General features: G+C 42.6%; 1 protein-coding gene across 2 annotated transcripts in view; it reads left to right on the plus strand.

Annotated features, from left to right (window-relative positions):
* fbxw4 (F-box and WD repeat domain containing 4) overlaps positions 1 to 21,674 on the plus strand; it is a 194,730-nt gene that overhangs the window by 10,846 nt on the left and 162,210 nt on the right. For both annotated transcript variants that reach the window (XM_061745496.1, XM_061745497.1), the window contains 2 exons: positions 4,483 to 4,615; positions 5,235 to 5,320. In XM_061745496.1, the coding sequence (XP_061601480.1) occupies positions 4,483 to 4,615; positions 5,235 to 5,320 (219 nt within the window). The remainder of the gene's footprint in view (positions 1 to 4,482; positions 4,616 to 5,234; positions 5,321 to 21,674) is intronic.

Here is a 21,674-nt window from a genome sequence, read left to right on the forward strand (position 1 = left end):
TGCAGCTTCACATTAAACCTGAATTATGGTTCTGTGTTAAATTGACACGTAGCCTACGGCGTAGCCTACGGCGTAGCCTACGGCGACGCATGCCGTACGGTGCGCGTCGCCGTAGGCTACGCCGTAAGCTCTGCGTTGGTGTAACACGGAACCATAAATCAGCCTTTATTCTGGTGAGATCTGAAAAAACTTCGCAACAACGAGCAAGCAAGTGATTATGTACATTCATGAGTGAATATTATGAAATTAAAATATATATTTCTCGCTAGAAATGTAATCAAAACGCATTTTTATGCAGAAACTAACTGAAAATATTGATTTTATTCACTAAAAAATGAGAAATGTCTGCCATGTTTTTTGTTTGATTCAGTCTGCAAATGATGACGTAAAGCATTCTGGGAAATTTTCTCTGGCCCTCCGTCGGCGAGTCAGCATTTGAAATCCCTCGCTCTGAAGGGCTAGATTCATACCCCCTACCCCTTGTTATGCCCACTACCCCTATATGCAAAGAGGAATTGGGACACCACTACGCTCACGGGAACGGGCAAAATTTAGGGGTAGGGCTGAAAAGTAGGACTAGGGGGGGGTTGGGACTGGCCCTTAGTCTTGTGACCAAGATGCAGTTCTGTCCTGCCATAGACCATATAAGTAAACAAAGTCATTGCAAGATAGGAGCCTTGATGAAAGGAGAGGAAATGGGGGGGAAAAAAAACAAAAACAAAACAACAAAAAAAAAAAACCTTCCAGACATCCCACCTCCCGCCCCAACACTTCTCCAACTGAAGTGTTTTAGACCTGAACACTGTTCCACTCGTTCCCCACCTTTCGCTAAATGAATGAGGAGCACTTTTACACATTTACATGAGGAGCAGTTAATAAGTCAACGTGACCCTTGAGCCCATCACCAACCATGCACCACGCTTGCAACAATCAACATTATAATTTTTCCCTAGACATTCAAAAAGGAATGGATTTGTCTATATAAAAAGTAAAATTGTAATAAACTGTAATTCAATTTACTCCCACTCACCCCCGTTTCCAGCCATCATTTTGCGCAAATGATGTTCAATAACTAAGAGAAAAAAAACGGGGGTGGGTGGGCTGAATGAGATATCCGGTTCACACTCCGTGCGGACTGTTCGTTATGAACAGTACGCAATAAACGTATATCTTAGTGAACCAAAAAAAAAAGAAAAGTGTTCCGGGTCATTTATAACATTCGTATCACCTGTCTCATCAGTCCATCTCACTGTTACTGTACCTCTTACTGCGGTTACCTGTCATCAGAGGTTGACTGTGAAGAGAAGAGTTAATCTTTAGGTTGAATATCACAGTGAAATTATTTTACTTCACGCGGTGAAGAGAAGAGGAACACCTTCCCATCATGGACCACTCTCATCTTGCATGGGTTTTGCTGGAATCCCCGACATTTCCCCATCTCACGAACCAGTTTTCTGGCCGTGTTGAATTCCCGACGCTTCCGCATCGTTTCTGCTGAAAAGTCCTGTACCAAAGTGATCTTAGCACCGTTGTGTAGTATATATTCTGTGATGAAAGTTGATAAACGGTCTATCTATCCTGAAATTTTCAGAAGCGTAAGAGAACGGCTTTGTGTTGTGATTAGATTTCGCCGCAGCCAAGATGCAATGTACCCGCTCTAACACTGGGGCCTGATCCCATCTCCAGCCACCTTGGGCAGCATTTCCGAGATAAACTCCAGCAAGGGTCTTGTACCTTCGGCACCTTCTTTGAGACCAAACATATGCAGGTTCTTCTTCCTGCTCCGGATTCCAAGTCATCGGTTTTCATCTCCAATTGTGTCAGCCGTTTTACAGTTGAAGCCAGCTCCATCCATACACTGTCAAGTTCCTCCTCTGCTGCCATCACTCGGTTCTTCTTCGATGCGTTTAGTGTGCCCCGACACATCCTGTTTAACTTCAGCCACTTTGCCTTCTAGTGCAGTTAGAGCACTGGATACCTCTTTAAGGCGGTTATTAATGCCATCCAGTTTTAGTCCGAACTTGGAGCGGAGCAACTTTAGCTCTTTTAGCACATCTGCTGTGTCAGCCATGCTACTAGCACCTGCTTGCTCGGACAAGGACCCTTTCTTGTTTTGAGCGGTTGGTTTTCGAGCTCTGGTAAAAATGTCCCATTCCTTAGTCATGTGAGACGTTGACATATTGAAATATCCAAATTCCAAGCCACTGTCCAGGTAATAAAAATAATTTTGTGCACGGTTGATCAGAGCCCATTTTCTAAGTTGCCATCTTCGTCGGGTCACGTAACCCCCCCCCCATAAACATAAAACTTAACTCAGGGTTCAACAAATTTTCCAAGGGCCCTCTGTAAATTGTGTACATTTGCACTAAAAACTGAGCTTGGTGGAGGTGACTCACCTGCCAAATATCAAAACATTGAATGCATTGTTATGACTTCAAGGGAGCATGTTAAGGAAAAAAAGTGTTTGAAGATCTAAAGTGAACATTTACTTTTGAAATAACATAACCTTTTTGCTTTGTTTCAGTCCATCCAAGTATGAAAATGTGTAATTGAGTGATCTGTTTAAATTTGTCTTACCCAGATCAGAATATTAGAGTACAAGCTTTTCCATTCATTTAGGGTGCTTTCACACCTGTCCCGTTTGGAGCAGTTGTTCCGAAACAGGGAGCGCTTCCCCCTAAAGATCGGTCCTCCGGCCTTCGGGCCCGCCTCTGCGGGAGCCGCGGCACCTTCTCGGTAGGGAGGCCGAGTCGCCCCGTCCGCCCCAGGTGTCTGAGCCCGCCGCCGGGCAATCACGGGCAATTCACGCGCCTCCCTTCCCCCTTTAATGTTCTCATGGTGGCCTCAATTACGTCCGCCTTATGGATCCGCGTTAAATCGACGCAGCCCTACGGCGTAAGGTATGACGTACTGTGCGCGTCGCAGCGTACCCTACGCCGTAGGCTCTGCGTCGGCGGAACCATAAATCAGCCTTTTCAATAATACAATGGGCACATTATGTCATTGGGCGCGGTACATTTAAAAAAAAAAAAAGAAGATGTTTACATGTCTAATGGTCCCAAAAATACGGTAATCGACACAGCAACCGACACAACTCCATTCATTGTGTATGTGCGACCACGGCACAAGAAGAGTAGGCGCAGAGCCTCCACCCCTTTCTCTCTCATTGGACACAACTTTCTCTCTTATCCCTTCTCTCTTATTGGACGTGTCAAGATGTCGTCACAGCGCGGCACAGTGAAATAAAAAAATGATCAATTCGGGCAGGCATGGCGCAAACGCCGCTGCAGGCGCCGCTGAGCTCGGTGGCAGAGCGGTCCGCTATTGCGCCGCGGTAGCACATAAATGAAAGGGATCACCGGCGGCGGTCTGCGCTTTGCGCCCTCTCTGTGAAAGGGGCTTGTTGTTTTTCCCGGGGTACGGAAGAGGAAACTCCTTCCGCGTTCATTTCTGAGAGATGAGAGAACAGTTGGTTCGCGCATGGCATTACTTAACAGCTTTGAACTGCTACAGACGGTTGCCTTGTGAACACAAACTCCACATACGAATACGAAACAACTGTATCGATTTAGCCCCTGAATCGGAACAAAACAAACCGGCCACAGGTCTGAAAACCCCCTTAAACATCTTGCTATGTTTGCCTTCCCTCTGAAGTGAGAAGTATACAAAATACTACAGTCTTTACACTAGGGCTGGGCGATATGGACCAAAAGTCGTATCTCGATATTTTTTGGCTGAGTGGCGATACTCGATATATATCGATATTTTTTCTGTGCCATAATTGGGGTTTTCCCCAAAGCATTATAGCATAGCATCTCTGTTAGCTTAATTTTTTTCTGAGGCAAATCCTTAAAAAAACAGTCAGTTTTAAGGCTTTAGCAGGAGGCTTTAATACAAAGCCTCCTGCCAAATGTCACACAGGTAACTTTATTAACAGAGGTCTGCACGATATCAAAATGTATAAAACAAATGAAATAAAAATAAACTGCCTGCATATATAGAATAAAAATGCTTCTTGAATAAAATAAAACAAATATCCCTTTCCTGCATAACAATTAAATCACACTGTGCAATTAATACAATGTAGACAGTAACAGGCAGACTTTTCCACTGAGGTTGACAGTTGTGCAAATAACAAAACATTTGTGCAAATCTCAAATAAAACATTCAATTCCATTTGTCACAAAATAAGCTATATCAAAATCCTAAAAAAAAAAAAAAAAAATTATAATCGATATAAATGAAATTGTCTCGTACCATATCGCGTTTGAAAATATATCGATATATATTAAAATCTCGATATATCGCCCAGCCCTACTTTACACCACAGTATTCTGTATTTATCTTGGATTAGGGTGACGTCACCTGAAAAATAACAAAATAACTTTCTTTTTCTTTCAGTATATGATCCTATCATGTTGATGTTTCAACCAACTACGATAACAACATAAATCTAAAAATGACCCCCTTTGTGTCCTTCAGCGATGGTAAGATCCTGATCCACAGCAGAGGAAGTGATATGACTTTGGGATTGTTTGGTCATGGCCAGGAAGTTAATTGCCTAGACTGCAAAGATGAACTCATCATCAGTGGATCAAGAGACAGAACAGCCCGGGTAAGGACAGCTTTGCTTTTTTTTCATTTTTTATTTTATTTTTTAATGTGGTGCATGTAATTATTTCCAAAACCAGTCATATCAAACGATGGCAGTTAACATGAGTTATAATGCTCATCTTGTTACAATGCATTGTTCTTCTGTAGAAACCTGCATGATGGAATTCACCTGGAATATTACCTTTATACCTGCCAGCTATCGAAATATTCTTTTGCGGACCAGTCACACTCCCCCAATGATGAAAAAAAAAATGGTCCCCAACATTAGCGGTCTGGCTCTTCAAGACAGCAGCAAGCTCGACAAAAGCTGCTGAGGAATTGAGCTATGCAAAGAACTTAATTATGTTTCTGAGGTGTTCACTCTCAGCCTAAAAAACTCCCCAGATATTTATCTGATAAATTCTGATGATGGCTGTGACTGATTTGATGGTACCAAAGACTTTTTTGGGGGGTGATGAAGAGGATGCATTTCATTAGTTGTGGTGTTATTGTGTTGGCTTATCAGTTTATATCTGTTTTTATTTCGAAGAAATTAAACTTATGGACTCACATTTCTTCACCAGAAGAAATATGAAGAAATATGTATGAAGTATTCTTACTTATGACATGTGTTTCTCTAGATTTGGACTTTGACTTCCAGTTCCTCCAGAGCAACAATTCCAATGTTTGACAGAGTTTGGTCTGTTGCTATTAGTCCCACAGGAAGGTAAGGATTTGCTCTGAATCATTGGCAACCCATTAGCCACAAAATCATTAACAATGTGACTGGGATTGATCATTCAGTAAAGACAAATATGCTTTAAGTGTCAGATCAACCAAGTCTGAGGCATCGATGTGCTATGTTGTCATATCCTTGTAGTCTGACATGCTTACCCCCACAATTTTAAATGGGGAAGGTGGCTCAGTTGGTAGAGCGTTCGCCCATGAACCTGAAGGTCAGTGGTTCGAACCCTAGTTCCTCCTGTGTCCACCAAAGAGTCCTTGGACAAGACACTGAATCCCCTGGTTGCTCCCGGTTGTCAGGCCAGCGCCGTTGTGTATGGCAGCTCCGCCGACGACCGGTGTGTGAATGTGTGCGTGTGTGCATTTATTACAACAGAAGTTGTCTGTAGGTGCTTTCCAGAGACCCTCCGAGCAATTAACACATAAACATAACACATGTTTTACCTGTTTTAATGTTTTAACTTTGTAAGGTGACTTTGAGTAAGGAAAGGTGCCAATCAAATCAAATGAATTATTAGGGCCCGAGCACTGACAGTGCAAAGGCCCTACCTGTAGGAATTTTTCCCCTTTTTTTTCATTTTTATTTTTCCCTCGAAATGAGGGCCTTTTTGCCCCCCTAAACATGCCCCAAAAGTCACCAAATTTTGCACGCAAGCCAGGCCTGGCGAAAAATTTGATATTTAATGGTTTGCATTAATGGGCGTGGCCTAATGGCTCAACAGCGCCCCCTTGAAAACTTTGTGCCTCAAGCCCCACGATACGGTTTGACGTACATGCACGAAAATCGGTACACACCTGTATCATGGCGCAACTGAAAGAAAAGTCTCTTGTCGTCATGCCCGAAACCGAACAGGAAGTCGTCCATTTTGAATTAGTCGTGTCATTTTGGCGAAATTTATGCCATTCCTTCGAAAGTTAATTCAGCCCGAACCGTAACGTGCCCCCAAGTGTGTTATACATCAAAATGTGCGTCTCCATCCTGCGACAACACGCATTACTTTTCTCTTTCAAAAGCGTTACCGTTGCGGCGCTAGACGCCAAAAAGCGCGCCCACCCTTCATCTGATTGGTTCAGACCGAAAAAACTTTGTGCCTCAAGCCCCATAAAACGGTTTGACGTACATGAACGAAAATCGGTACACACCTGTATCATGTCGCAACTAAAAGAAAAGTCTCTTGGCGCCATGGCCGAAACCGAACAGGAAGTCAGCCATTTTGAACATTCTGAATAATCGCGTAATTTTGGAGCAATATATGCCATTCCTTCGAGAAATTGTGTCATTTTGGCGAAATTTAAGCCATTCCTTCGGCAGTTAATTCAGCCCGAACCGTAACGTTCCCCCAAGTGTGTTATACATCAAAATGTGCGTCTCCATCCTGCGACACCACGCATTACTTTTCTCTTTCAAAAGTGTTACCGTGGCGACGCTAGACGCCAACAAGCGAACCCCCCCTTCATCTGATTGGTCCATATTTGATAGTTCCCCAAAAAGCACCAAATTTTGCACGCAAGCCAGGCCTGGCGAAAAATTTGATATTTCATGGTTTGCATTAATGGGCGTGGCAAAATGGCTCAACAGCGCCCCCCGGAAAACTTTGTGCCTCAAGCCCCACAATACGGTTTGACGTACATGCACGAAAATCACTACACACCTGTATCATGGCACAACTTAAAGAAAAGTCTCATGGCGTCATGCCCGAAACCGAACAGGATGTCAGCCATTTTGAATTAGTCGTCTCATCTTGGCGAAATTTATGCCATTCCTTCGGCAGTTAATTCAGCCCGAACCGTATCGTGAACCCAGATGTGTTATACATGAAAATGTGCGTCTCCATCCTGTGACTACGCGCATTACTTTTCTCTTTCAAAAGTGTTACCGTGGCCACGCTAGACGCCAAAAGGCGCGCCCGCCCTTCATCTGATTGGTCCATATTTGATAGTTCTCCAAAAGGCACCAAATTTGGCATGCAAGCCAGGCTTGGCGATAAATTTGATATTTCATGGTTTGCATTAATGGGCGTGGCCTAACGGCTCAACAGCGCCCCCTAGAATACATTTATCTGCCATAACTTTTGAATTGTTTGACATAGGAAGTCGTGGGTGGTGTCATGGGACTCTGTAATGAGTCCTTAAGCTTTGTTGGCCTTAATTAGCCCCGCCCCTTCTTCTGATTGGTTGTCCCTTTTTTCTGCTATAACTTTTGAATGGTTTGACATAGGAAGTCGTGGGTGGCATCATCAGATTCTTTATGGAGTCCTTGACCTTCGTTGGCCTGAATTAGCCCCGCCCCTTTTTCTGATTGGTTGTCCCTTTTTTCTGCTATAACTTTTGAATGGTTTGACATAGGAAGTCGTGGGTGGTGTCATCAGATTCTTTATGGAGTCCTTGACCTTCGTTGGCCTTAATTAGCCCCGCCCCTTCTTCTGATTGGTTGTGCCGATTTTCTGCTATAACTTTGGAATGGTTTGACATAGAGAGTCGTGGGTGGTGTCATCAGATTCTTTATGGAGTCCTTGACCTTCGTTGGCCTTAATTAGCCCCGCCCCTTCTTCTGATTGGTTGTCCCGATTTTCTGCTATAACTTTGGAATGGTTTGACATAGAGAGTCGTGGGTGGTGTCATCAGACTCTGTATGGAGTCCTTGACCTTCATTGGCCCGAATTAGCCCTGCCCCTTCTTCTGATTGGTTGTCCCTTTTTTCTGCTATAACTTTTGAATGGTTTGACATAGGAACTCATGGGTGGTGTCATTTCTGATATGCTTATGGGGGGCGGTGGCCGTGAGTGCGAGGGCCCGTTCATCGTTGCTTGCAGCTTTAATTATTATTATTATTATTATTATTATTATAAATAACAAGTCCAGGTCCAAATGATCAGCGGTCAAGTCTTACTAGAGTCACAAACCTTTTTAATTACTTGAGTATCACAAGTATACTTGAAACACATATAAACATTTAAAACATGCAGCGCAATGGTTCTCGAGAACGGACTGAAAAACACTGATTGATCTGGAACTTCCTTTTAGCAGTCTGTAAGTTGCAGGATCCCACAGTATTTGTAGCTGTCTTAAACATCTGATATGTAGTGAACACTTTGCCTCCTCTTTCCTGGTGTCATTTTTCTTATCAAAGGAAGGGGCAGCGCCGACCCTCGGCTGCAGCTTTCCACCAATGTCTTATGTTATTCGTTTGTCCTGTGATAGACTGGCGTCAAGGGTGTCCCCCTGCCCCTCGCATATGACCCCCGTGACCCTGCAAATGATAAAATAGGAGTAGAAAATGGATTGGATGGATTTTTTGTTCCCTTGGACAAGCTTGTACTGGAAAATCAGTTTCCCTTTGGGGATTAATAAAGTATTTTGAATTAAATGTAATATCATTTGATACGATTCCAGTATTACAGCTGATTATCGGAATCAGTGAGCTGATATCTTACTCATTATTGCCCTACGACTTGATATATATCACCACCATGTAGAGGAGGTTGCTGATCATTGCTCAACTTTGGAACCAGTGTCCATTGCCAATTTTTGCTATGATCTGGCTAATAGGGTTCAGGGCTATACACAACTAGAGTAGAAATAAAGCATCTCATTATATATACCACATTTGATGGTACCTAATTTGATTGACTTTGAGTTAGCCTCCAGAGTAGTCTTCTTTGGTGAAGCCTCAGTATTCTTTTGATCTTGTACAGCTAGTCATAGGCTTTCTTATAGTCAATCCAGATTGTAAGGTCAAGGACATGGTTCCGTGATTTGTTGAACTCTATCATGTAAAAGACATGTGCAGTGTCAAAATTCTCGCTGCATACAGTTCAAAATGATAGTGTCGGTCAATTTTTAAAACATGACAAACGAATTACTTATATAAATAATATTGGTCCTTTTTAGTTTCAGTGCAAAACATTTGATCAAAAAAAGTTTTTAATATATAGCAAATGAACAAAAAATTATAATGTTAGTGAGTTTAAAGGGGACATATTATGGCATTTAATGTATATTTAAAAAAAGGCCTTGAATTTCTTAAAAACAATCTAAAGCTTGTTTTTTCTACATAAATCAGAAATTCAGCCTGTGGGCCATGTCTCTAGTTTTACCACTTCTAAAGCCTTTTTCTGTGCTTCATTCTGAGGGGAGGGGAGGTTATGATAATGAGGCTCTGCGCTGATTGGCTGCTTGAATGACGTGTAGGAGGGGAGGGAACAAAGCGTCGCTCCGGGGAGAAGAGCAGCGGCTGTGTAAATAGCGTGTCCACGGTTCTGCGTTAAATCGACGGGTACCCTACGCCGTAGGCTCTGTGTTGGTGTAACGCGGAACCATAAATCAGCCTTTAGTCACCTCGTATTCACACAGGAAGATTTAATTTAATTCTAAACAGGTACACCACAGTTATTTACTCCGATTCCTCATTTCATTTATGTTACAAGACAAATGAATCATGTTAACTGTAAAGAAATCACAACACTGAATTTTCACAAATGGCAACTTAATTGTTAAAATATATAAATAACATTGCTGGCTCAAGGAAGGACCTTGCGTCTTCTGAATGTGTCGTTGAACAGCTTCAGGTGCATTGCTTGGAAAATCTGAAACCATAAAGAGAAGAAAAATGTATTACGGTACTAATAGAGCTGCCGGCGCCCGGAGCCCCGAGTCCGTAAGTCCGGGCTCGAGGCTCCGCCGGAGCCCCCGGGTTCGGAGCTCCGGGCTCGGGGCTCTGGGCCCGGAGCTCCGCCGGAGCCCCCGGGTTCGGAGCTCCGGGCAGCAGCTCCGGTGCTCCGGAGATAAGCTAAATACTTAACCCATGCAAAGATCATACTCATAGACAAATATAAATAACGTCACTTACCGCTGACTCGTGTGCAGTTGCCGGGTCCGTACTGTGGGAACTGATCCTTTTATGAGGGTAAATGTTGATGCAAAACCTCATTTTAACTGTCCCCTCGCTGTTCAAACAGCCACCGCTTCTAAACAATGGCTGAAGCTCCAGCCGGCGGAGAGAGTTCTGTGCGTGGTTTCAGCAGCGGAGGACGGCCTATGGAAATCTGCTCCCGTCATTACGTAACGACGGGAGCAGAATCTAAACGGCTCAAAAAAAGTCACATGACACTCGGGGATTCTGCCGGACGGGGGTACAGACCTTGCAGAAATTTATGGGATTTCATCTCCCCTGTGTTGGCAGGGTGAGGGGAGACCACTTTATATATGTTAAAACAAGAAAAAACGTGTTTTTCATAATAGGTCCCCTTTAAAGGAGCTTGAGGCAGGATTGAGGCAGGATTTATGAAAAAAAATCGTAAACGTTTTAAGTTTTCTAGTAATAAGGTCAGATGAAGCGTTCCAAACCAAAACGAATGAGCCCTCTAGTGTATCTTTTTTTTAGTGAGACTTTTTTTCAAGATGGCTGCCGAGGACAGGTGCGCTTTGCTGGGCTCTACACCTACCTTTCTATTTTACATTTTAACACAGATTTTATCAGTTTTTGATGGTGTTTTTCGACATGAACGCTGCAAATCAAGGAGGTACTTGGATAAAGGACCAAAATCCACCAAAAGGTGAAGTGAAAATGGACCTGTTCTTATCCTACTACTTTGCCTGTGGTTGCTGATTGCTCCACCTGTTCAAGGTCTTTGTTTGGCCAGAAATCAATAAACCTCTCTTGGACATTCTGCACTTCTGAATAGTTCACCAAGGCTAGTATATTTTGGGCATGGACAATTAATTATATACTCCATATTCTGGCAGACAGCATTGTTTGGAAGCTCTAACAAAACTAAACCACAGATCAAGAGAAGCAAATGGTTTGCTTATAAAGTCCTGCTAATTCTGCTGCTCTTGTGTGGGGATGTTCAGCTGAACCCTGGTCCATTAGGGAACACAAACTTGGACCAAAACTGTGATTTGGTGGGCATTTCTACTGGAATGATGTCTAAGATTATTGAAAAACTGGTGGCCGAACAATTAATTTCTCATCTAAATACTAATCAGCTTCTACATCCAATGCAACACGGTTTCAGGGCCAATCATTCTACAGAAACTGCAACTGTCTACTTCATAGAAAGGATTAAGACTCTAATGGACAGGGGTGGAGTTGTTGGTGCTGTTTTCTTGGATTTACGAAAAGCTTTTGATACAGTCAATCACAATATTTTGCAATCTAAATTTAACTTTTCTGAGTTTTCATCTGTCTGGTTCAAATCATATCTTTCTTCTCGAACTCAGCGTGTCAAAAGCCGGAATTCAATCTCTACATTCAAAGACCTTAGTACAGGGGTACCCCAAGGCTCGGTCCTGGGGCCAATCCTCTTCAGCCTATACATAAACGATCTACCATATGCATGTCAAGACTGTGAAGTAATTATGTATGCCGATGACACCGTAATTTTTGTGAAAGGTAAAGACCATTCTGATGCAGCTGCACAACTGACGAGAGCCATGGTTAAAATATCTGATTGGTTACATAACTGTTGTTTACAACTCAACAACACTAAAACAGTTGCAATGTTGTTTGCAAAAACAAACAAAGTGCACAGAGAACCGGATGTCTTTATTGCAGGACAGAGGATCCAAATAGTAAAAGAATATACATATCTAGGTATTGTGATTGACTGTCACCTCACATTCAAAAATCATATTTCAAACATCTGTAAAAATCTCAAGTTCACTCTGGCAAATTTCCGGCATCTCAGGAACCACATGTCCACAGAGGCAGCGAAAATGTACATGTTTTCCCTCATACTATCCTACATAAACTACTGTCTACTCACCTGGTCTATTGCTAACATCAACCACAACAACACCGGTTATTTCTCTATACAAACAAGCACTCAAAATACTAGATAAAAAACCAAGATTTTCTCATCATTGTGCAATTTTACAAAAATATAGACTATTAAGTTGGGAAAACCTTGTTCTTTTTAAAAACTGCTGCCTGATGTATAAAATTCGAAATAACCTGGCACCACCCCCACTCTGCAATCAAGTCCATTTCCGCTCCTCTGTAACTGGTGCTACTGGAGGGGAAGCCAGAGTTACCAAAGGGACAGCCAGAGGAGACTGCAAAATCCCCTTTAGAAAGAGCGCATTTGGGCAATCAGTTTTCTCTTATAAAACAGCACCTAAGTGGAATAACATCCCACAGAACATTAGAGAGTCCATTTCATACAACGTCTTTAAATATAATCTTAGGAATTGGTTGATCGATAATCAAAGATGTGAACATTGATGTGTATACTATCGATGTGGGGATGAACTGTGTATATTGTAAGGGTTGAATTATATATGTTATTGCTGATGTGTTTGTACTTGTGTTTTAATTTTTTTTACTACGTACTAGCCTATTATTTCTGGCAGGGTAAACTAGCCTTTTGGCTACAATTGGGTACATTTACATTTTATTTTATAAAATGTTTCTTAATGTACGTTGTCCCTCTCTAACAAATAAAAATAAACTGAAACTGAAACTAAACTGAATCTCTCCGTTGCCTTGAACAGGCTGTGTGCTGCAAAATGTGCTGCAGTGCTGGGGCCGAGTTTCCCGCGCTGTCCCGCGGATTTGACGTCAAATGACGCTGCATGCGCGTTCTCCCCGTTCTCCCGTGCCGGCTTCGCTGTTGGCTGCAGTACCCCCGACGGCCGTCGTGGTGAAGGGTGGCGCTATAGAGTCTCATTTCTTAAGAGGAGCCTCATGCTCCTTTAATGCCTCTCCTTCATCCACACTGCCAACCTTCAGCCAGTACGTCACCTGCAGCACCAGAGGAGATAAAACCGTCGTGGTGAAGGGTGGCGCTAATGAGTCTCATTTCTTAAAAGGAGCCTCATGCCCTTGACTGTTACTGTGTGCTTGAACCTGCACTAGTTACAAAACGGATTGCTGCATGATAACTCCAGTCCAGCTTTTTAAGCAGGGAATACGATGCATGCATATACAGTGGGGCAAAAAAATATTTAGTCAAGAATAAGAATGAGAAGCTTTATTATCGTTGTACAGTATACATCAAATTTTGTTCGGCAGCAACCTCCGGGGAGGATCACCAGTTCTTCCACTTAAAAAGAGAGTCCCGTAATTTTTATCACATGTAGGCTATATCTCAACTATCTCAAAAATGAAAAAAAAAAAATCCAGATAATCACACTGACTACGTTTAGTCCTTTAAGCAGTGTCCTGTTTGTTTAATTTTGTGTTGCATTTATTTTTATTCCTATTTCTTTTATGAAGGCACTGAAATTAGGGTGAAGAACAAGCACCAATTTTATTTTATTTGATATGTTTACATGATGGTGCAATAAAATAGAAATTGGATTAAACTTGAATAATCGTGATTATCACTGTAGAAAAGGCTCCAACATTTCAGTCGTTGTTAAGCTGTGTTTACGTGTGTTGATTTGTGGGAGTTATTGGCGTCTATGTGAGTGACATCACAGCAAAGTAGTTGAGTTGATGTTCTGATACTGGACTGCATGTGTGCTTAAATGACAAATGAGTATTTTAGTTACGTCAGCTGTGATGTGGTTACATGTTGTCATGACTTTATTGCATGTGTCAGTTTTGTGAATATTCTGAAGTTTATTTACTTTATTGATGGCGTCTGCTCAATGGTTGTTTAGCCACCTGGCCAGCCGGCCTGCACTGTTACGTTAAATGGGGCATATGCTGTTCATTTTAGGCAGCTATATTTTCTGGGTGGGTCAGGAGGATTATAAAGAATGTAACCACTGCACGGTAAAGCGACGAAAGTAGTTTAGTTTGCATTTTTCATCCCATATTTGCCACTAATTCGGCACCGGATGTTTCTTGTTTCAGATTTTCACAATAAGGGTTCATTACCGGAAGTGGGCTATGACGCTTATATTGCTGTAAGCTTGACAGAAAAGAATACGATCGTAATATTGTAAAATCTCGTACAAACTCACGGGACGTTCCCAGCTTAGGGTTATTTATTAAATAAATACACAGTTTACTGTGGGCCGTAACTAACGCCAAACAGACAAAAACCGTTCACTCCTCACTCCAGTTACTTCTCTGTTAACGTTCCTCACAGCAACAACGAACAGCGCCCGTTGCACCCATTAGTTATCCTTAACCATGGGAACTAACTGCGCCCTTGAGGCGTTCATGGACACTTGGAAAACACAACACTTACTAAACGGAACAGAACAGTTTTACATTCAATTCAATTCAATTCAATTTTATTTATATAGCGTCTAATACAACAGAGTTGTCTCTAGACGCTTTACAGAGACCCATACCCAGAACATTCAACATTAACAGTTCATTACAATATGATTGTCAAATTCAAAAGTCTTTTTTTTTCTCGAACATGATCGTGTAAGGCAGGGCTATTCAACTTCAATGTAAAGCGGGTCAAATATGAGCATCATTGGGTGTCCTGGTGACACACCACGGCCGGCCCAAGCCTCCATGGGGCCCTAAGCAAAATTTGTGTTTTGGGGCCCTCTATTACTGCCAATAATACTGATTATTGATCATTCACACAACTTAACTAGCTAACCTTAGCTCATTTGCTACTATAGACTGCACGTGCACAAAACGTCAAGGCTATTGAGGGACTTTCCTAACTTGAGGAAACTTTTCACAATTTCCGTTGGCCAGAGGGGGCATGTATAGCCCAGGACTGCTGCATGTTTTTGTGAGGGTAGAGAACATTGCTACCCAAGGGAACACGGGGAGAACATGCAAACTCCACACAGAAAGCCTTTCTCCAACCCCACCCAGGGTGTGGGCACCGAAGTCATGGGGGAACTAACACGGCTGGAATTGAACCCAGGACCGTCTTGATGTGAGACGGCTGCACTACCAGCTGCGCCACCGTGCCCCCAAATATGTTATTTTTAACGTGTTATTTATATAACACATTTGTCTAATATGCATGGCAATGGACTGTAAGAGTAAAAAGGCTGGCCTTTTTATTTCATATAATTTTATTCTATATTTTTATTTTACTGTGCAAAACAGTGTTGTTTAATAAACTATATTAATGATTTTATATATGTATTTTATATATGTATAATATTACATTATCCATTACATCCCATATACATTATACATTATAGCAATCCATATACAGTAAAGTTAAGTGGTGTGTGCTTGAACCTGCACTAGTTACAAAACGGATTGCTGCATGATAACTCCAGTCCAGCTTTTTAAGCAGGGAATACGATGCATGCATATACAGTGGGGCAAAAAAATATTTAGTCAAGAATAAGAATGAGAAACTTTATTATCGTTGTACAGTATACATCAAATTTTGTTCGGCAGCAACCTCCGGGGAGGATCACCAGTTCTTCCACTTAAAAAGAGAGGCCCGTAATTTTTATCACATGTAGGCTATATCTCAACTATCTCAAAAATGAAAAAAAAAAAATCCAGATAATCACACTGACTACGTTTACATGCAGTCAAAATTCGGGTTAAAGTCAATATTCCGGTTACTGAAACATTCAGAATTAAAGCTTCAAGCACTCGCACTCATGGCCACCACCCTCCCTCCAGGTCCCCCCAAAAAGAGAATATTCAAAATACAATTGATGAATGTAAAAAGAAAAACTTAAATAACTGGCTGCAAAGGGGCTTAACATTGTTTGGTAGAACATTGTTAACCAAAATTGAATCATTATCCAGGTTAATCTATCCAGCATACTCTCTTGCAATCCCACCAAGGATTATAAAAGAAATGAATAGAATACATTTTAATTTCATATGGAAAAATAAACATCACTATATCAAAAATGGAGACTTGGTGAAGAACTATCAGGGTGGTGGCATAAGATATATTGATTTCGAAATTATGAATGGAATGAAGATTAACTGGCTCCGATCCTTCCTGAAAAATGGTTATGAGATATGGTTTTCCTTACACAATCTTATTTTCACCAAAGCTGGAGGTATTGAATTTCTATTAGTATGTGATTTTGAAATATCCAAACTAGGGCTGATACTGCTCTCATATACTCGTACTCGCAAAAATTCTCCGATACCACACACCGATACCACTTCATTGTTGTTGTAGTTACTGGTTAGTGACTCTAGGGGGAGATGTTCCCCGGGTGAGTGTGCAGCCTGGCGGCGGAGCAGCCGCAGAGACGCCGCTGCTCAGCCAGCTGTTCCATGTTTCAGTTTGTTTGCGCTCTATCACTTCATAGCTGCTCGCGGCTCCCAGCTAACTTTTCAGCAGTGCAGAGATGAACAAACAAAAAAAAGCGATAAGATAAGATATTCCTTTATTAGTCCCACAGCGGGGAAATTCACAGTGTACAGCAGCAAAGGGGATAGAGCAAAACAGAGGCATCAATAGAAATAATAATAATAATAATAATAATAATAATAATAATAATAATAATAATAATAATAATAATAATAATACAGTAATAATATCAGAGTATGACACACTATAAACAGTACTGGTATATACAATAATAATAATAATAATAATAAATACTGGTATATAAAATAACAGACTGATATTTACAGACGGATATTTACATAATTGCACGTTGCCGCTTGAAGCTTCTTTCACTCTCATTTTTTAACTTGATATCGAACACAAGTCACAGACCCAGCAGCATATTTATCATCTCCTCCAGGTTCTACATCTTTAGTGTTGTCTTCTCCATTTAGAGTCACAGCAGCTTCGCTCCAACCTGCCTAGTTCTCATCTGGGTGTCTAAAATCAAACAAGGGCCAGTCGAGACGAGGCGCAGGAGTTGAGTCCGGCTGAGTGGTTACTAGTGTAAAAGTGCCAATATTGAACAAACAACAATTTTAACTCTTTCCTAACTTCCAAACTTGGAGGCAGTAGGCTGCCCTGCTTCAAATTTGGGGAATAATCTCTATTCCCTAACTGGACTAGAGGGCCCCCTGCTGTTATAACAGCCATTAACAATGTTATATCTCAACCATGTCGTCAAAAATGTCCATTATTTTAGTCTGACTATTCCTTAATTTACTTCAAATCAACATCCTGAGCTAGTCTATATATTTTCAGACATTATTCTCAGTTTTTAAGTCGGCCTGTGAACCGTTTCTTCACGTCTGTATACTTGCAACTTTTCTTTGAAGCCAACTAGTGCTCTGCTGGCTTGCGGTGGTCGCCGCGCTCGTCCTGGTGCTGGGTGCCATGTCCATCTGTGAATCCTCTCCAGAAGCGATTTCAGTTGTATGACAACCGCCACTGGTAATCCTTGGCCGGCTAAATCCTCCACCGTCTCGTTGATATTCATCCCGTCCTCATGGAAGACTCAGCCGGCTGGGTAGAGGGTCTGGAACCTTATGTTGTTTTCCTTTTAGGACTCACCGTGCTTCCGCGTAGTCCTATCCTGGCTAGGATTCCTGGTGCATAATCATGGTCAAGGCTGATCTTATTATTTTCCCACGTGAAGCCTTTCCACTGCCATGCCAGTCTGAGCACTTCTTCCTTCATCCTGAAACTGAGAAATGTGACCAGTAATGATCTGGGCTGTGTGTGCGCCTGCTGGGGGCTGCGGGGCTAGCGCCTGCCGGGGGCTGCGGGGCTAGCGCCTGCCGGGGGCTGCGGGGCTAGCGCCTGCCAGGGCCTGTGGGGCTAGCGCCTGCCGGGGGCTGCGGTGCTAGCGCCTGCCGGGGGCTGCGGGGCTAGCGCCTGCCGGGGGCTGCGGGGCTAGCGCCTGCCGGGGGCTGCGGGGCTAGCGCCCGCCGGGGGCTGCGGGGCTAGCGCCCGGTGCGCTCTCTCCATCTGCATGTCAGTCCCGTCGGGGATAGCAAGATTTTCCTAAAGCAGCTTCTCCACGAAGGGGGTAACCAACCTGGCTCCCCCCTCGGCCCCTTCAGGGACCCCATATAGCTTCAAGTTCTCTCTCCTCAAGCGCCCTTCTTGGTCCATTATTCAAAGCTGTTGCTGCTCTTGCAGCTTTAGCATCTCAGCCCTCACAGCCTCAGCATTTTGCACCCTGTCTTCATTCCCAGTAATTCTCGCCTCCAACCTTGTGTTAGCTTTTGTAATATCCCCTTTGATTTCGTCTAGCCTTTGTTTGATGTCTTGCCAGAAGTCACGTATCTCGTCGAGTATCACGGTCAGGTTCACCGGTTGATGCATTTCAACCCCGTTGTGGCCAGGTGTCAGGAGGCTAACGGTAACATTAGCCTCCTCATGCCACTATGCTTCGTCGTCTCTCCCAGCGCCACCTTGAACGCTCTTTTTTAACTCTTGTTTTGGACGTCATTTCTTGCCCTCTTTCCAGATATCTCCGTTAGTAGTGAGCACTTCTATAATTTTGACTTTGAAGCTCATTAATTACCCTTTAGTCGAGAGGTCTCCACCTAAGCTGCCATCTCTTGTTCAGTAATAATGCACATTATCATGGTATCAATCATTAATATGTGTGCAGACAAGGTAAAAAAAAAAATAAAATAAAAAAAATAAAAATAAATAAATATACGTTATGTGATAAATAAATATATGGATGCATTATAAATGAACAAATGCCTTCCTAAACGATTATGCTTTTTTTATCTGCAATTCCTCAAGCACAACTACCAAAATATCACAAGAGCCAAAAATACATTGGAAAGTTTCCAAAAGGTGAATGTTGTTGGATAAACCACTTTGGATTTCCACTTTCTGGCCTCCGCCATGAAAGGAAGACCTTTGACCTCCAGTAAGTACAGGGTGATGCCGTGGTAGCCACCCAGCCAGCTCTCTGACTGCACTCCCACCACCATCTCGTCCACCATCACCACTGAACCTTGCACACTCACTCCCACTGGTCTGCCCCACTCAACCACAAAAAAAGGAAAAAAAAGCCTTAAATTCATGTCTTTTTCTTTGGTCTCTCTCGAGCAGTCCCTGTGGTTCAGGAGTCAAGAATTCAATTAGTTAAAAGAAGAGAAGAAAAGAGCGAGGCTGCAACAATGCAGCAATAAGGGGGCAGAATGTGTGTTCCCACACACTAAATACAGGGCGCTTTCCCTGGGGCCCAAGGAGCCAGAAGAGCTGCTCCACAGGAGGTGAGAATAATCACAGCTCCCCCTGAATCCCCTCATTACACACATTCTAAAAGACACACACTGCTTACATTCCTTACGCACACAAATAGCAAAATATAGATACACATTACAAGCAGACATTCTCCTCAAGATAGGCACATCTTGCAGATGGTCCACACTTACTACACATAGACAATCACAGCACAACAAGACCTCACATTACATTCTGGCACCACACAGGTGTTTTCTGCTCTTGCAGAATATAGATGAATAAGTATGAATAAGTACTACGTAATATAAAATATGGTCAAAGTGAACAAGAAGCCAAGCAATCCTGTTTTCTGTTTTGTACAGATATATATATATTTTTTTATATGGATGGATGGATGGATGGATGGATGGATGGATGGATGGATGGATGGATGGATACTGTAGATCTTTTTTTAGGTGAAATCATCAGCTCTCATGGCTTCTCCTACCACTGCTATGCCGATGACACCCAGCTCTTCCTTTCCTTCCCACCTGACAACACTGCCCTATCAATGCGAATATCAGCCCGTCTCTCTGATATCTCTGCATGGATGAAGGACCGTCACCTTCAGCTAAATATGTCCAAGACTGAGCTTATTGTCTGTCCAGCCAGTCATTCCTCTCCTCCTCAGATAAGCGTGCAGCTGGATTCCACCACACTTGTGCCCACATCTTCTGCTAGGAATCTTTGTGTCATATTAGACAGCTAGCTGACCTTTTAAGGACTGTGATGCCTCGGTTTCCCATTCTTGCCGATTCGTGCTTTACAACATCAGGAAAATCAGACCCTACCGGACAGAACATACACCTCTAGGTTCAGGCTGTGTTCATGTCACACATTGACTACTGTAATTCCTTGTTGGTTGGCCTTCTTGCGGGCTCAGTTAACCCTCTGCAGATGATCCAGAATGTAGAAGCACGCCTGGTCTTCAATCAACCATAGAGAGCTCATGTCACTCCGCTGCTAATCCCTCTGCACCGGCTTCCAGTTGCAGTGCGTATCAAGTCCAAAACTCTGCTTTTGGCTTACCAAAGCCAAAATGTGGATTACCCAGACAGCTCCTGCCTACCTTCACTCTTTCATCCAGAGATACAGTCCCTCTCGACAGCTCTGCTCAGACAGTCAAAGACACCTGGTGCTCCCACCACAACGTGCCGTGAAATCGGTAGCTAGACTCTTCTTTGTTCCCCGATGGTGGAATGACCTACCAAACTCAGTCCGATCTGCAGGGTCTGTACCTACTTTTAAGAGCAAAATAAAGACTCAGCTCTTTAAGGGGCACTTCTGCATCTAGTAAACATCAGAATTAGTTAGAATATTTCCCCAGCTCTTTGCATGACTCAGCACTGAGTAAGCTGCATTATGACAAGATGATTGTATGATGGTGTTTTCTAAGTCAGTGTCTCCCAACCTGGGGTCCGGCCCCTGGGGGGACGCCAGAGATCTCTGGGGGGGCGCGAAACCTTGTCTGATTTGAAATTATGCAGTTGTAAAAATTATATTTGCGAATGAGTCATTCATAAGACATTGTTAGGAATAATTTATGAATGTCTTGAATATTTTCTGTGTTTTTTATACACTGGTGACAAACACAGGAAATTCTTTAATTCCTTATTATTCTATCATTACTCAACATTTAACTTGTAGTAATGTAGTGGTCATTCAAACTGGATATAGTGTGTGTGTGTGTGTGTGTGTGTGTGTGTGTGTGTGTGTGTGTGTGTGTGTGTGTGTGTGTGTGTGTGTGTGTGTGTGTGTGTATATATACACAGTTGTGTTAAAACGTGTTTGCCCCCTTCCTGATTTCTTATTTATTTGCATGTTTGTCGCACTTAAATGTTTCAGATCATCAAACAAATTCAAATATTAGACAAAGATAACCCAAGTACACGCAAAATGCAGTTTTTAAAGGAGCATGAGGCAGGATTTATGAAAAAAATGCGTATACGTTTTAAGTTTTCTAGTAATAATGTCCGATGAAGCGTTCCAAACCAAAAATAATGAGCCCTCTAGCGTATCTCTCCGTTGCCTTGAACAGGCTGTGTGCTTCAAAATGTGCTGCAATTCTGGGCCCTTTATCAGAGACAAGTCGAGAGCCAAAAAGAAATTACGAGCAAAAACGGGCAGGCACACGAGTAAACATTGGATACGCATTTGAGCCATGGATGCAGCTTCAACTTGAATTGGGACTGAAAACAGATGCTGACATGGCTCATTTCCTACTGACCAGGTAAGATAACATTGTAAGTCATATTTAGAGCTTGATTTGAAAATCACATGAGATTACCAAGGAGTCGGAGTGGCCTAACGTGCTAAGTAGCGTTA

The sequence above is a fragment of the Cololabis saira genome, chromosome 17 (assembly GCF_033807715.1).
Source record: "Cololabis saira isolate AMF1-May2022 chromosome 17, fColSai1.1, whole genome shotgun sequence".
Taxonomy (NCBI): domain Eukaryota; kingdom Metazoa; phylum Chordata; class Actinopteri; order Beloniformes; family Belonidae; genus Cololabis; species Cololabis saira.